This window comes from Passer domesticus, chromosome 9, assembly GCF_036417665.1.
Source record: "Passer domesticus isolate bPasDom1 chromosome 9, bPasDom1.hap1, whole genome shotgun sequence".
Taxonomy (NCBI): domain Eukaryota; kingdom Metazoa; phylum Chordata; class Aves; order Passeriformes; family Passeridae; genus Passer; species Passer domesticus.
Window position 1 is genome coordinate 40,256,205 of NC_087482.1, and position 15,190 is coordinate 40,271,394.

General features: G+C 43.7%; 1 protein-coding gene across 32 annotated transcripts in view; it reads right to left on the reverse strand.

Moving 5' to 3' along the window:
* Positions 1 to 15,190, reverse strand: part of MAGI1 (membrane associated guanylate kinase, WW and PDZ domain containing 1) — a 335,995-nt gene that overhangs the window by 24,793 nt on the left and 296,012 nt on the right. For all 32 annotated transcript variants that reach the window (XM_064432960.1, XM_064432949.1, XM_064432958.1 and 29 more), the window contains 2 exons: positions 12,166 to 12,197; positions 5,454 to 5,670 (listed from right to left, as the gene is read on the reverse strand). In XM_064432960.1, the coding sequence (XP_064289030.1) occupies positions 5,454 to 5,670; positions 12,166 to 12,197 (249 nt within the window). The remainder of the gene's footprint in view (positions 1 to 5,453; positions 5,671 to 12,165; positions 12,198 to 15,190) is intronic.

Sequence of the window (15,190 nt, forward strand, 5' to 3'; positions counted from 1 at the left end):
AGAGGAAAAGTTTCTGTGAGAACACCTTAAATATACTTTTCTACAAAAAACCTTTCAACTTCAAGACACAAGTTAGTTTTCCAAATGGAAATATCTTCACCTAATGTTAAAAGAAATTCTAAATATGTGGTGATGAACAATGAACACAGTGCTTAATTACAGATAATTTTAATCAAAATTTACTATGCAAACTTTAACATGTTATATAAAATAAAAATCTGCCTAGTGCGACATCAGTTTCAACATACGATAGATTCAAGAATGATCAGTGTGAGTTTGCTTTAGTCACTGGCTCATTTAAGGCAGCAGCACTTTCAGTGACTCATAGCTTAGCAAAGCACAAAATCTTTAAGGCCCAGATTCAGCAAAGTATATGAGGACAAATCTGAAATCAGGAGTGGACAGTCTCACTGAAGCTGATGGAGAGTTTCAGAGCTGAAAAGTCCTGCAATTTACCCATAGATCTCATAAGGCTCCATATTTGAAAGAAATCCATTTTCTAAACTATCCCACTGCAGGAGAATTCAATTTTGTTTTTTTTTGTCTTTTCCCTTTAACCAGCCCTTGGTGGTGGCATGGAAAGCTTTTGAAAGATGGTTTCAGCAGGGACTCTTGACAAGATGAACAAGCTCACACAAGTACTGTGGTCCCTTTTAGCAACATGTTCTCCAAGGGCACGGATACATCTGTGTGCCCAAGAGTATCACTGCAACTGTTTGTCTACTATTAACATAATAAAGGGACATAACCCTACCAAAGGGCTTTTATTAAACATCATCTTTCAACTCTGATCAGAAGGTGGTTGCGATTTCAGGAGAGTACTCTTCTATTTTAAGGGAAAATTATCTAATATTTGTGTTATTGTGCAAATATTTTTAGTTCTATGTAACTGCCATGAGCAAACATGCTAGGGTCAAGACTTGTTTGTATTATTTTAATTAGATTTGGGGAGAGAAAAATCCTCCCAAACAAATTCCATGCCTGAAAATAAAATTCAAATGTTAATGACAACTTCGAATATTTTAAAAGCTTTAAAAATTCTCTATCGTGTTCTGCTTTACTTTTAATTAAATGCTTAAGCCCTTCAAAGGGATTCATTAACACATCTGCAATTCAGATTAATTCATTTTGTCACTGCTGTTTTGACAGATGGCCATATGTAGGATATGGTATTTTGCAAAGCAATCAGGCCACATGAGAAAAATTTGACAACAGATTGTGTTAATCTTTAAGGAAGTTTAATAATACATTGAAAAGTAAAAAGCATATTATAAAAATATATTTCAATAAAACAGTGTGAGGTTTCTGAATTGTGGTTCTCTGCTAAGCCATTCAATTGCTGTTTCTCTCTCCGAGTGCTCTTCAAGTGTGTCATTCCTGGATCTTGGAACTGCTTCAGCTTTCAAACCTTACGGGTTTGTCCTTCCCTCTGATTCATGTACACAACTCCCACGAGCAGCAATGAGTTACCCATAACGAGGAGCTCAGGCAGCTAAAGCTCAGCACCAGCAAAGAGTGCATTTGTTACCACCACCAAATGCTGTTTTCACATCCCCACAAAGCTGGCTATTCTCAAACATCTTAACCCAGCAAAGACTGGTCACTCTGGGCCAGACTGCAGCACAGCATCTGAGCTCAGCCTTAGCCTTAAAGCATGCCTTTGGGTTTACAGCTTGAAAATAAGCTTCCTTGGAGCCGAGCCCAAGCACTCAGCACCTTGCAGGGCTGATCCCCTCACCCTGGGGAGCCCCACATTCAGTAACTTTAACCCACATTTGTGGAATAAAGTTGCAGTTCTAATCTGCTTCCCCTCAGCCAGTCCAGAAACAGTGATGGAGCCTTTCCTTAGCTTTGCATTATTAATTCTAGCTTAATTTTTGTTACTTTTTTCCTTCCCCTAAACAAGCAATGTCTGTGGCTCTCCCCTGCAGAACTGGAGCACTTTCTGATATTAAGGTGCTCTGGGTAAATAATAAAAACACATGCTTTTACACAATTATGGGTTAGCTGGTGCTTTTCAACCTGTGTGCTCTACCAATGACTTCAGTGAGACCGGTCACATAAGGCAAATAGAGTCTTTTTGAAAGAAATACTGATCCAAAGACAACTCAAGTAGAGGAGGAACGAATTTTAGAAATTCTGAAATATTAAAATGTTGCCTTTGCTTTCTGTGTCTACATTCTTATTATTAATGTAAGTAACAGTGGGATGCTTTCCCAGAGAAAAAGGCAGTAGGTATTCATTACAGATTCAGTACTTCTTAGAAATATCTTGGAGAAGAAAAATTCATATACTGAATAAAACCTCTTTACAATATTATTTTTAGATGAAAAAAAATTTGTCTGGGCTGGAGCTAACGAATTCTTCTTCTTCTGTCAAATGCACTTGAAAAATTGCACTATACTCTTTTTATGCTCAACAATTTCAAAAATGGGACAAAATAAAACACTTAAGATGATCTAATGCTCTCAAATTCTGTCCTTTTTAAATTCATCATATACCTCAACACAAAGGCTTGTTCCTGTTTGTCAGTCCACTTGTTGAGGACTCAAAACCCTGAAGAACATTCTATAGAAGAACATCCTACAACCCTTTTCAGGCTTTTTAAAATTTAAGGCCAGCAATTACCAGAGGGCAAGCCCTGGCCTGAGTGGCAGAAGAGCTGTGCTGGGGCTCCTCAAGTGATGGAACCTTCTAGAACCCACCAAATTCCCTGGTGACTGGATGTGTCACCCCCCCTCAGCCCTGGCACTAGGGTGACATCCTCCTGCTGTGCATAAGATATTCACTTAGTTCTGCTCACACCTCCATCAGAAGGCTGCAGAGAGTCACACCCAGCACCCAAAGCTGTCATTGGAGATGCAGCCCCAAAGCCTGAGGGAATGGATGCCCAAGTAAAAGAGAAAGAGAAGACAGAACTGTTTCCCCACCAGCCAAAGGTGGCACGGGAATTAAATCCAACTGCAGCTGGGTAAAAACATGAACAGCACAGGTGGAGCTGAGAGATGGAACTGGAGTCCCCAGGGAATGGTTCCTCCCATCACACACTCTGATGCTCAGTGTCAGCAGAGCACAGATAACCTGATATATATAACCTGAAAGCCAAGCTTGGGAAAAACTGGGAATGAGTCTCAATGGAATGATTCAGGCTCATAAGAAAGGCAAAGAAACACAGGGCTTCACCCCAAGGCCCCTGGGCAGCACAGCCAGGTTTCAGCTGTGAACCACAGACTCTGCTTCATGAGACTGGTGATAAATAAGGACTTGGAGATGCAAGGAGGAGCTGACCACTGACCTTGAAGTAAAACCACCAGTCATGCTTTGGGATCAGACCACAAAAGTAGACAGAGCACATCCAGCTCAATTTTTCACTTATCTTTCCTGCTTTTCTTCACATTTCATTACCCACAGCAAAGCCATGTCACTAGCTAAGAGTGCAGGTTAATCCCCAGGGAATGTGTTTCACTCCAGCTTAGGGTTGGAAATTCACAGGCTCTTGGGCACCTCTAATGGTTTAAAAGAAGATATGACCATAATCACATTTCTACCATTCTCCAAAGGACTCGTATCTATGAAACCAAGAAATCTCAGAAAAAAACACCTTCTGGAAGGGAACAGCAATGGGATGAAAAGGTCATAGAAGAGCACCAATGTTCAAACAGGTTTTATCTGGTAGAAGAGGCAAGAGACAAGGACTGAAGCAGGAGAAGAAGATCAGCCCCACTACAGAGATACTGGACTATGGAAAGGTGAGCCAGGGAAGCTGAAGGGGTATAGCAGATCCCAGTCTAGCAACAGGCCCAAGCAGTGAGGATTGTGGCACAGGAAAAGATGGGAAGTGGGAAGCCAGCAGGTCAAGAGATTGTGAAAAGGGCTCTGGAGGGGCTCTAGTCCCAGCCAAGGACAAAACCTCTACAGGATAACTGCAGCCATCGAGGAAAGAGGGAGGATTTAGCACGTGGTGCTGGAGGTGACACAGAAGGGTGACTGCCAGCCTGTGCACTTCAGGCTTTCTGCAGCTCAGTCTTGGGTTTTATCAGGAAAGACAGGCAGGAGTTAAGGCTGCTAAGCTGATACTAATGACTAATTAGTATGAGTTAAACAGTTAATTAGAAATCAGCTAAGTAGCTGAAGGGGGTCAGAGGCAATGGCAGCACAGTGCCAGTGGGAACCACATGGACTGGGCAGAGGGAAGGCCAGTGCCATGGGACACTTGTCCAGCCAGGCAGGAGAAGGAGGAGCTCTGCCCACAGCTCTGCAGGGCTCAGCAGCTGCTGTCCCTCAGCTCTCACCCTTTTTTCCCGTTTCAATGAGCTTCACATACAAGTTCTGTCACTGCACTCTGCAGATCAGCCTGACCCAGCCCGAGAGCCCGCAGGGTCAGTACACCCAATCCCTAGGAAAGGATGGGAAAGGAGGCAGAGCACAAAAGCAGAGACACCTACAAACTGCATTGCTGAGACATTCAATCCAAAGAGATGCATCTTCAGCCAAGAAACTGTGACTCATGATTTAATTTTCCCAGGATATAAGACTTCAAAGTGATTCATTTCATCAGTGAAAAAAAGTCCTACCATTTTTCTTTCTGAGGTAAAGGTTAATTTCTTACTGGTTTTACCAATTTCCAGTTAGACAATAAAATCAAACTGCAGGTGATACTCTCAGAGCACTAAGAATTTGAAACTCTGTTTTCTCTAACTAAAGTAACTACTGCCTTTCAAAATGAACCTAACACTCTAACTCTTTAAGAAGCTTTTACAGATTTGATCATCTTCAGCAGTGCAATTAAAGCAAAGCCAATGTGTTTATTTTGTTTCCCGAGAAGAAACTGATTGAAACCACATTTATAGTCTTGGAACAGAGTCAAAACCCTGCTGCATTATTAGCCAAGTGTGCAGATTATTAATTGCCATAAAAGCCACTTACAATATGCATTTAATATCTGTATTGTTAAAGTGTCCACTCTGGTCAAAGTAAAATGGCTCAGCTGGATTTTCTCCTCCCCAGAGTGAGGCTGAAAAGCATCTGATATGAATTTCAGCAAACTAAATACTTCCCCTCCTTACTGAAATTCCTATGCATATCAGATAATGAGTCTTAACCTCAAAAAAGAGGTTAGGATCTGGATAACAAACTTGAAAATTCTCCTCCAGCCTAATTTAAAAGCACAATAAAAATATAGAGGAAAGAACAGTCTTTAATTTTAAAGGGATTTTTCATATTAAGCTGTGGTCTAAGCGCCCTTTCCTAGAGATGATCTAAACCCCATCCTCGTGAGACAGCAAACTGCAGCTCTACCAAGTGTAACTCACTGACAGACACCAAATCAACCAGCAGAATCCCTACATTTCCACCAAGAAACCAAAAAAAGATTCATTTCTTCGCAAAGAAAATACGCAGGGAGCAGCTGCCGGTAGCCGTAGCCTTAGCAACTACACCTGCTTCATACTCACGTCGGCTTTCATACATGCTCCTGGACTGGGCCCAGATTTTGAACGGATCTGGCTTTTTCTGCCCAGAAGTGTCCGGCTGGTCGGCGGCTGGCGCCTCCGGGGCGGCGTAGTCGGGCAGCACCTGGGCGCTGTGCGCGGGGGACGCGGTGTGCCCGCTGCGGTGGCTGGAGACGCTCTGCTGGGAACTGTTTTGGCTGTCTTTCCTTTCAAGTGGTTGCTGTAAGGAAGAGAGCGAGTGGAAAGGGAGAGAGAACAGACGGTTATTGGTCGCTGAGTGGGTGTTTTCCATCAATTTTTCTCCCTTCTTTGATCAGGCTTTTCTGCATGCACAGAAGTAAATATATAAGTCACAGTTCTGCTGCTACCCGGTTAATGCTGGGTACAGCTGAATTCCCTGGTGACAGGTTCTGATAGGCAGACTGACAGAAAGAGATATACAAAAGAAAATATTCATCCTTTAAAAAAAAATGCATTTTTCCATCTCACACATAAGAGATCTAAATCTCATTATAGGTTACTAGTTTCAGCGTACTTATTTTTTCCTGAATTAAGGCAGAAAGTCTCAACAATGTTCTATTCAGATAACATATGGGTCTAACTTGAGCCTGAAAGAAAATGGAAGAAAATGTGAAAACTCAGACTGTCTCTCTGAAACAGATTCAAGTACAACCTTTACTATGCAAGATCACATTTCCTCTGCAGCTCTTGCAATTCCCCACGTTACAAGTCTGTGGTCATCTGATCTGCAGACCTTAGCAAAAGTGAAAATGTCTATTTGAAGTTTAATTTGTTTTAATTAATTATATTAAAACAGGAAAAAAATGTATCTGTCTAAACTCAGGGCTTATTCCAAAGTAGCATATCAAGAGTTCTGACTGCTTACTATTTAGCTAAGCAAGGTACGTAGATCTTAAATTCACAACTGTGTGCACAAATGAAGCACGAGTCACATTCGCATTGCCAGGATTTGTACTAGTCAATATGCAGCAAAATCCTCAACAACAGCTCCCCACACTGTGCAACAAATGCTTTTTAATGCTCTTTTGAGATGAACCTTGGATTGCCACCAAGGCTGAGTGCAATCTCCCACCTGCTCTGGAACAGGGAGCTGTGATCCCAGGGCTGCTGTGACACAGAGGGTGGCCAGAAAAACAGCATCCCACAGGTTGTTTATCCAACATCCACTGTTTCCCAGCTAAAAGGGGTCAGCTACAAACACCAATAAACCTCAGGCGGGAATTTAAACCTCCTGCTGGCAGAGTGTATCTGAAAACACTGCGACAGAAATCTGTGCTTTCAGGTACTTCTCTCCAGGAACCCAAGCTGGGGTAGGGACAGAAGCCAGCAGCAGACACAGACTGGATCAGTACAGGGGGCTCACTGGCCACAGGACTGGGCACCCCTTGGCTCACTCTGAACCCAAGACCCCAGGCAAACAAAGCCTCCATCACAGAATAGCTGAATAAAGTACAGAGAAGAAAGTAATCATACAAAGAGCTCTCTTTAAAAGTCTTAAAAAAGCCAAAAACCAAGGTAAAATTATTGTGAGGTTGCACATTCTTCAGAGAAAAAGCTGAGAAAAAATCCCAGCTTCAACTGCCCAAATAATGTTGACCTTTCAGCCCTGCATTCGAGTTGTTGATCCACCACCAGCATCTTTTTAAAGGGTATCTCGATTGACTAGAATGTGAAATTGCCTTTGTCCTTTAAAGCAATTTTCAACAAAGCTTACCTGCTGTGATTACTCATCTGCAAACTTTCAAATACAAATATCTGAACCAATTTCCAACATTTTTAGCTTTTTAAGTGGTAAATGAAGCTAATTCACATGCAGTCCTTCAATTTTTAATGAAGCCATTTTAAAACAGCTATGCTGGGGATAATCAACTTTAAAAAAAAAACAAACCATCTCTCAGTCCAGCCATCTGGATTGGTTTGTTTGGCCAAACTACTAAAATAACTACAAGAATCTTGTGAAACTTCAGCCAATCTCACTGGAAATAGCTGGTTACAAAATGTGGAGGACAGGGACTCAAATGTGAAGCTTTATTCAGTCCTTAGGGAAATAATGAGAACTCTCTGAAAGCTTTCTCATTTAAAAAGAAACAAAGTTTGAACTTCAAAAAGTGATCTCACTTTGTGATAGACAAGGTTTACATTTTGAACAAACTGAAGTCTGTTTTGTATTTGGATTGCAAATGGAAGTATCAGCACATCTCAAGCAAAACTACCTCTAATTAAACTAGAGTAGCAATTGTAAAAGTAGGTATTTTTTAAAAAAATAGGTGATAACCTCTTTAGCGGGATTGGTGATTTTCTGAAAAATTACTCCTTCAAAAAGCCTGAAACATCTCTGTTTAGGAGGTTGAAAGGGGATGACAGCAAGGGCAACAACCATGGTAATAAAGAATGTATGTAATTAAATTAATCCAAGACAATATTTATTGACTTTCATATCACCAGAGGAGGCCAAAAAGGTTTGGGGCCAAACTTCTTTGTAGATGTTGCAGCAGCTTCAGCACATCACAGCCATGAGGGATTGCAGGGGTCTGCCCACCCTGGTCCCTGCCATGGGCACTGCTCAGGTGAGGTTTGTGTCTTGGTAAACAAACAGCAGAGCTTTCCCAAGAGGCACGAGCTGACCAAATGCCAATGAAAGGATGGCTTGTCCATCTCCTGCCTTGTGCCCAGCTTCAGGAGAATCCTCCTAGGTCTGAATCTTACTGTCCAGCCTGCTCAGCTCACACCCAGCTCCTTTCTGCTCAGGAAAGCAGCAGAGGAGCTCAGGGTCTGGCTGGTGGCAGAGCAGGAGGTTCTGAGCTCACCCTGGAGTGCTGATCGTGGTTTTCAGTGTCAGCTGAACTGTACTGACTTCTGCCAGGAGCTAGGAAGAGCATGGGACACTGAAGTACCTGAGCAGCCCTGGTTCTTGGCTGATCTTCTCCAGAGCTGCTGATAAGCATCTGTGGCTCACCAGAAGAACCTTTACCAAAAGGGGCTAGAAATCAAAGCTATGGGATTACCTCGAGTACATTTAGGCAGACTGCACACTTAAATACAGGTGATGGAATAAAATACTGATTCTGTCTTACAGCCATGGCAAAATAAATACATGGGAAGCTGGAACTTCTCATGCCCTACCCAAGCCCCTGGCTCTGAAAGAAGAGGGTTGTACATACTCTTTTATAGACTCACTGTGGAATCAGTTTCTCTTCCTGTCAAAATCAGGACATTGGCACCCTGGTGCTGCTTATTCACCAAAAAATGTGGTAAATATCTTGTCCAGGACTAGCTGTGCATAGGAATTGCATTTTTGGTCACAAGTCAGCTATGCTGACAATGCACTTATTTAAATCCAAAAGAAAAACATCAGATTTTTGGAAGAGCTTAGCATTTTATCCCCCCTGCAGTGATCCATTCTTCTGATGATCTAGCTGCAGGTTTTGTGTTGTAGAGCTTTTTGGAGAAGCTGGTCCTGGCAGTGACAGCAAACTGAGCTGGAAGTGGGAATTTTTGCCCCCTTGTGGAGTATTTTGATGCAAGCAACAAGGAGAAAAAAAAAAAGTAAAAAAAAAAGTTTGTTTTCATCCATGTTATACCAGGATAATTGCAGAGGAAAATGCTATATTAGAGACTTTTCATGCTTAGAATGTATATCTCCAGATGTTCAATACAAAATGTCATCTATTTTCATCTAAAAAAATCATCCAGGCTGATGGAAATTTAAAAAAAAGGAGCAGCAGAGAGCTGCTGGGAGCATGTCCTTGGTGAGGGGAAAGGGAATAAAGAACTTGGACATGTCCAGTCCCATGTATGACTGGAAAGGAGTTTTTTACTAATTTAGCTCTTTCACCAAGGTTGAAAAACTTTCCTTAAAATCCAAGAACAGCAAAGTTTGTCAGAAAATACACACAGACTGACAAATACAGCCCAGCAAAACTGAGCTGAAGGCAAGAAAACTTCCCAGGCTGTGTCACAGCCCCAGCACCAACAAACCTCTCCAGCTTTAACACCTCACCACAGCCAGGAGGTACCAACAGCCTGAAGCTGGCCTTTGGGGAATGCAGGACTGGGAGCTGAGAACAGAAAATGGGGTTTGTTTAAGGAAAAGCAGCCACTGGCTGCAAGTGGGGAATGTGTTTGGGCTTTGGGAAAGGATATGGGGGAATGAGAGAGGGTTCATCTCCTGAGCAAAGCAGAAGATGGACACCTGAGTCGTGACTTCCCTGATGCAGCAGAAAAAACAAGCACAAGCTAAGATCAAAGCCAACTGCTCCCAGCTCAATGTGTGCTGTCCTCTAACTGCAGCTTGTTTATTGTACAAGGAGTGCTGGAAAAGGGGGATGTTGAGCAAAGGGCACGGGGGCAAAGGGCAGCACATCCCCCCAAGCCCCACAGCTGTGCTGTGCTGGGGACAGCCCCTGGCACACGGCTCTGATGGCAGCTCTGTGTTCACCCCATCACTGCCAGTGCAGCAGCTCACTGGGAGTCCTTGGGATTGAGGGATGCCCGGGAAACACATGGGCACAGTTCAGACAGGGGATCCCAGACCATGCCAGCGGGGCAGGACTGGCTCCTGCCTGTCATGAGTGGGAATCCTCATGGTCAGAAAGGTCAGGCTGGACTCCCTGCTCCCTGCAGTGGAGCAGCAGCCCTTCAACAAACCAAGGACCGTGTTAGACCCCACTTCTTCCCTGACTGTGACTGTTGCCTTGGCCACATGAGCTCTGGGGCTGGTGTAAATCCACCTGGAGATGCTCCGAGTCACTTTGCCCCAGGTTTCCACGCTCACTCCCCAAATGTCAGTGATGCCTGGGGAGGAAGCAGCAGCTGCAGGGGCTCTGCCCTGTCGGCTCTGCCCTCCGAGGAGCAGCTGCTCTCTGAAGCTGCTGCACGATGCTGCAGTGAGTACAACACCACTGCTAACTGCACTGGTGATGACCCCCTGTGCAGCCAGGGGAACAGGAGGCTCTGCTTTTTGAGAATCCTGCACTTTAGAGGAAACAGCACCACCTAGGACTGTAGGAAAATTCACTGAAGGAACCCTGAAAAGGCTTGGGAGAGGCACGCAAAGGAATGTCAGCTTTCCCCAGGCTGACAGGTTCTCCAGAACAAACAGTAGAGGGAAATCTGCTGTTTCACAGCTACACCTGTTTGTAAGCAGCCTCTTTGTTCACCATGGCTGGATTATCCTGCCACGGATTTACATGCTGCTCAGATTTTCACTGTGCATATCTGTCAGCCAGAGAGGTGCGTGGCACAGCAGGATCCCGCTGTGCGTGTGGCAAAGTGGGAGCATCCACGCTTCGGGAAGAGCGAGGCTGATGGATTAGGGCTGGTCTAATGACAGAAGTCATAGCCCAGATCGCGTGCGGCCAATCCTGCTCTGACCGGGGGAGAAAGTGGAGGCAGGGAGCAGAAACGTGCCAGACACGTCTGTGTTTTACACAGTGGCTTCTGGCTCAGCGAGGGCTGAAGCAGCCCCCACGTGTGACAGCGGCGAGCGGGCAGGGCTGACGGCGCTGCGATCCGCGGAGCGCACCCCGCGCTCCTGCCTCCCTACATTAATGTGAGCTGACAATGGTAGAGGCCTGGGCTCACATGACTTTAATCAGCGCTGCCCTGAGCCATCAGAATCACATTAATTATTTCAGGGCTTTCTTTTTGGATGAGCAGAGAGCTTGTATTAAAAGCAAGAGCTTTCTGCCCAGCCGCCTCCTAAACCTCTTGCCCAGGTTTGCAGTGAGGTGGGCTGTGCCCAGCTGCAGGTTTTGGCACCACCAGGGACTGTTGGTGAAGTTTCACACCATCTTACAGCACGGCAAATACCTCACTTGCTTTGCTTCCCCAAAGCTCCTGGCAGAGAAATTTGTCTCTCCCCCACTCTCAACAGATAACTGCAAACTTTCAGGTTTTAGGTATTTCATTCCCTTTAAAAATAAAACATTGTTTTTTGTTGCATACAAATAGCACATTAATTTCTTCCTTAATATCATTCATGGAGCTTTAACGGTACTGGAGATCACAGCTTCTGTGCTGCTAGCTGAGATGCTAAGATGTTTCCAGGTAACAGCTTTACATGGAAATACATTTGGGGGGACAAGAAAATATTGTTCTGTTGCTGCTTTTCTAAAATTTGAGGAATCTTACACCTGCAGGACAATCCTGCTCAGTATGGAAATGCCTCCAGAGCATCTGGAGCACTCGGACAGCTGGCTGTATTCCCTGGGAACTGTAACCATGCTCTGTTCATGCTTTGTCTCTCCTGACAAGGTGCATGCTTTCCCATTCTGTTAATAACTCAGCCAAAGGTTCCCAAGAAAACTCATTGAGTTAATGGAAAAGGTTGGTGCCTATGAGCACCCGACAGGAATTGGTATCTAGCAAGAAGGTGGAGCCTCCCATCTTTCCAAAAGGAAACAATAGCGCTTTTTTTTTTGCCTTTTTTTTTTTTGGTAAGTTAAATGATAGAGAAGCTCATCTGTCAGGGAAGCAGATTTGTAAACCTGAGGCTTTATTTGCAAACAAGTCCCCCTTCCATACTGCATCCCCCTCTCATCTCCCCATGCAGCAGGAGCCGTGCAAGGTAATCATGGTTGCAACAGAAAGACAACTTAAAACAATCGAGACCCAGAAAGCAAACAAGGCAAACCCATGCTTTTCTCCTTCAAAGCAGACAAACAGACAGAAATAGTAGCTGAAAAGTGCTTACCGACTTTGGGCTCTTCTTTGGGACCGGCAGTCCTGAAAAATGGCAACAAGGGAAAAATACACATTAGCATTAAGCGTTACTTAAAGAAAAAAATCCCTAGGTGTATCATCCGAAGGTAGCCATCTGCAGAGTTATGTCAGCTCTCGCTCTGGCAGCGGAGTTAGCAGTCTGTTCATATCGAATCAAAGCCCGGCGAGAGGCAGAGCGAGAGAGCCAGGGAAGAGGCAGCGGGGGGAGAGCTCTCTCTGCATCAGCTATGCTGCCTTGTGCTGCAGAGCTGGGAGGCTGCGAGAGAAACCCACAGCCCTCAGCGGCTGCCCAAACCCAGCGCCTGCCTGGGCAGAATCTCAAATGCTCCCCTGGATTACAGGAGGTTTAGCTCACAATTAAGCCAGGGCTCTTTCCTCTTGACGCGATCGGCTCGGCGGTTTTCATTGGACCAATCGCAGCAGCGCAGGGGAAACAGGTTGATTTTTTAAAAAGTATTTCTCTAGAAATTGATTTTTTTTTTTGAAGGGAAGATGTGCGTCGCGTATGAGCCGAGAGGTGTGGGCTGGGCAAAGGAAAACAAAAGCGTGAGGAAGAATAAGCTTTTCTCCCTACAATTATGAATGTTACTGAAAAAACACAGGTTTTCCTTCCTGTCCATCCTAAGTGGAAATCTTTGAGATTTTATCTGTTAGGTACAATTTCAGAGAGCTGTGGCTTGAGAACAGCACTGCCAGTGCCCTGACCCCTGGGGGGGATGCTACGGAGCTTGGAGGAGCAGGGTTTACACAGATTGCAGGTGATGTAAAGGAACAAACACCGGGAGGGCACCAGGGAAGGTTTTATCAAGGATAATTTTGCATTTTGAAGCAGCCTCTTACTCAGTCTGTGATGAGCAAGAGAACTCAAGTGATATTTCAATCAGCTACTTGTGCATAGAGCCTAGTTGCCAGCAGCAAAGGAGACACTTGTCTGGGGATTTACCTACAATGCAGGAAAAGCTCTTTCTTGGGGTCAAGACCTCCCTTTTTCCCCTGGTGTTGGAAGAGAGAGGAAACCCCCCATATTTTTTTTTCTCTGTGCAACACTCCAGAAACAAACATAAACCAAATCACAGATTACACTCCACATTAAGTGCTCAGTAATTCAGATGTCTGAAATCTGCTTTTGTCTTTAGGATGTGATTTGTGTGGCATTTATGCCGCATTACGTTTTCTACTTTATGCATTTTGTTGATTCTAAACCCCATGCCCTCATATAACTTTTACACAGAGAGTAAAACAAGCAGTACGAGAGAATTACAAATCTGTCTAGGAAGATGTTTATTTTAAGGTAATTTGGGAGATGCTAGCACTGAATAGGGAAGATCCACAATTAAAAATGATAATCAGAGCTCACTTTGCTGCTACTCTCAGACTGGGATGCATACTGTAAGGAGTATTTTAAGTGAAATATTTTCAAGCTTTTGAGGAATATCTCTGCTCTACATGTCACTCTGATGCATTCCCAGCCAATAGCTGATATCCCTCCAGGCACTGATTGACTGAGGGACAATGAAACATCAAACTGTTTGAACTAAACAATCGAGAGTGCAGCTTCATTTCTGCTGATGGGGACTGTGTTTGTATAATACCCTTAAAGAGGAAAACACTTCATAACCTTCATGGCAAATCACATTTTTAACAGGCATAATTTATCACAGAGATAAACACACAGATAGAGATTCTCTTCTCTCTCTCCCTCATTCCACATGCATGCACACACGTTCACTCTCTCTTTCTAAGAGATGATCTTTCCTATTAAATCAATACATAGAACACATCCCCATGCACACACACACCCTTAACAGACCAGCATGAGACAGAAAAGATTTAACAACATTTTAAATGTTCCCTCTAAAAAATAAAGTGGAAATGCAGGTGAGCTGCTGGGTCAAATTGTATCAGAATTCAGTCTATTGCATCACCAGCATTAAATGTTAAAATTTAGGAAGTATGAACTACTGAACAAACCTTTCCTTCAAAATTTGTCATTAATGTTGGCTGTTCCAACCCCAAAGAGATGGAAACCAGTTGAAAAATAAAGGAAAACACATCAAGGCTATTGTTTGGTGGGTCCTTCAGAGGCCAATGAATCTTACAGCGTCACTGCTCTGTGCCAGACTTTGCTGCACAACAAGCAATAATTTACTTCTTACCAAAATAAGTGACTGCAGAACACGTTAACAAATGTTGGGAGCTTTTCATGGGACAAGCTTATCTTCAGGGGAATAACCTGCCTGTACATTTTCCTGTGAAAATATTATTTATCCATCCAATTAGGGTCTCATTTTAGAACTCCAGTTCCTGGCACAGCAGGCCAAATGAGCAAATGATAGGTGTAATGGGGAGCTTTCACACTCAGATGATGGAATGGATACAGTATTTAATAGAGATGAATATGAAGTGCTTGAATAACCCCCATATCCTGGAAGTTCCCATAGGAAGGAAATGCTGAGCTTTTCCAAAAAGCTTCTGGTGAAAACATTTCCCAAGCCTGTGAATTTGGCCTTAGGATTGCATTAACATGGAATTCCATCACTGCCCATGCCATGCCTTGTTTGGAAGCTCATCCTGTTGGCTGCCCCATTCTCTCCTGAAACCTCACTGCAATTTTTTTCAGAGGTAAATGGGGCCAAGCATAGGCTGAACACCCCATCTGCATATTTTTGGCATTATCCAGCTTTTTGGTGGTTCTTTAGAGGGCTTCACATCCCTGGCTAGGAGAAGCCAGAATAGTAATAGTTTATACTGACACTGCAATATAATTTCCCTGTGATTTGATACCTATAGGCATCTCTCACTAGTATTTGGAATGCATCTTCTAATTTTGGAGACACAGATTAGAGAAGATGGAAGAGTCAAGCAATCACACAGGACTGTTGTCACCACAGAGTTAACAATGTTTTAAAACAAATGAGCACATCTGGTAAACAATGTCAGTATGACCTAAAACCCCTTGAATGGGCTCATTGTAGCTACTTACTAAATGTGCCTAG